The sequence below is a fragment of the Condylura cristata genome, unplaced genomic scaffold, assembly GCF_000260355.1.
Source record: "Condylura cristata isolate star-nosed mole 26May11 unplaced genomic scaffold, ConCri1.0 scaffold00027, whole genome shotgun sequence".
Taxonomy (NCBI): Eukaryota; Metazoa; Chordata; class Mammalia; order Eulipotyphla; family Talpidae; genus Condylura; species Condylura cristata.
The window spans coordinates 162,617-163,674 of NW_004567128.1; the positions used below are offsets into that span (position 1 = coordinate 162,617).

General features: G+C 60.4%; 1 protein-coding gene across 1 annotated transcript in view; it reads right to left on the reverse strand.

The window, feature by feature from the left end:
- LOC101620645 (arylsulfatase D-like) overlaps window positions 1-1,058 on the reverse strand; it is a 21,402-nt gene that overhangs the window by 4,355 nt on the left and 15,989 nt on the right. The window contains exons 3-4 of the mRNA XM_012730228.1: window positions 834-941; window positions 621-747 (exon numbers count right to left, since the gene is read on the reverse strand). Of these exons, the coding sequence (XP_012585682.1) occupies window positions 621-747; window positions 834-941 (235 nt within the window). The remainder of the gene's footprint in view (window positions 1-620; window positions 748-833; window positions 942-1,058) is intronic.

Consider the following 1,058-nt stretch of genomic DNA (forward strand, 5'->3'; position numbering starts at 1 on the left):
TGATGGATGATGGATGGATGATGGATGGATGGATGATGGATGGAGGATGGATGATGGATGAAAACAGCAAAACGGCGATAGATGATTGATAGATGACAAGGAGACAGATGAAGACTGCTAAGAAGACAGATAACGGATAAGCGCGAAACGGAGAAGTAGACGCCTGACACGTGTTAATACGATTAATTCTACGGGCGGCACATGGACCCTCCTTCTCCCGCTCTGTTTCCTCCCGATGGCCCGTGACTGGCCTGGGAAGCGGGTCCCCCGCCTGTCCGGACCCTTCCTGCCCGAGTCCTTTATAATCGCCTGAGCGTCCTGTACACGGTGTCCGCGGCGAACGCGATCTGCCCCGTCGTGTAACCGGTCACCAGACCATCGAGGCTTGTGCTGGAGCCCTCGAGCGCCCGGAAAAAAGGAGACCCGGAACTTGGGGTTCAGAGCTGATGCCCGGAGTGGGTCACCCGCCTCCAAGTAACGCTCGGGGACATCGGTCTTTAAGCGTCTTTTCAGGCCAGGCGCTCGCGAGCCGAAGCTGCACGGGGCCATCGCGAGCGCCGGTATTCCCGTGGGTCACAGCCGTGGGCCCCACCCCGTGGCCAGCAGCCTCACCTCTGTACATCCCGTTCCATCCGCCCAGCTGGCCGCGCTCATCCCTGGCCTCCAGGTGTCCCCCGTGGTCGGAGGTGAAATACGTGAACGTCGTGTTCTTCAAACCGTTTTCCTCGATGGCGTTGAGGATCTCACCTTCGGGGAGGTGGAGTTTCAGGACACAGTCGTGCGTGTCGCGCAAATGCCCGCAACGGTGGCGTCCAACTCCGCACGGATGTCACCTGCGGGGTCCCTGACCGTGCTGCGGCAAAGAGAGTGTCGCTTCCGTGCTCTCAGCAGCACCAGCACCACAGCCAAGTCATGGGCAGGGCCCGGGCTGGTGACCGGGTCTGGAGAGGGGATCTTTATACCCTGCGGAGTACTACGCAGCTGTGAAAAAGGCGCGCCCCTGCCATGTGCGGCACAGAGGGGTCTAGACAGCGGAGCTTCTCGGGACGGACACACCT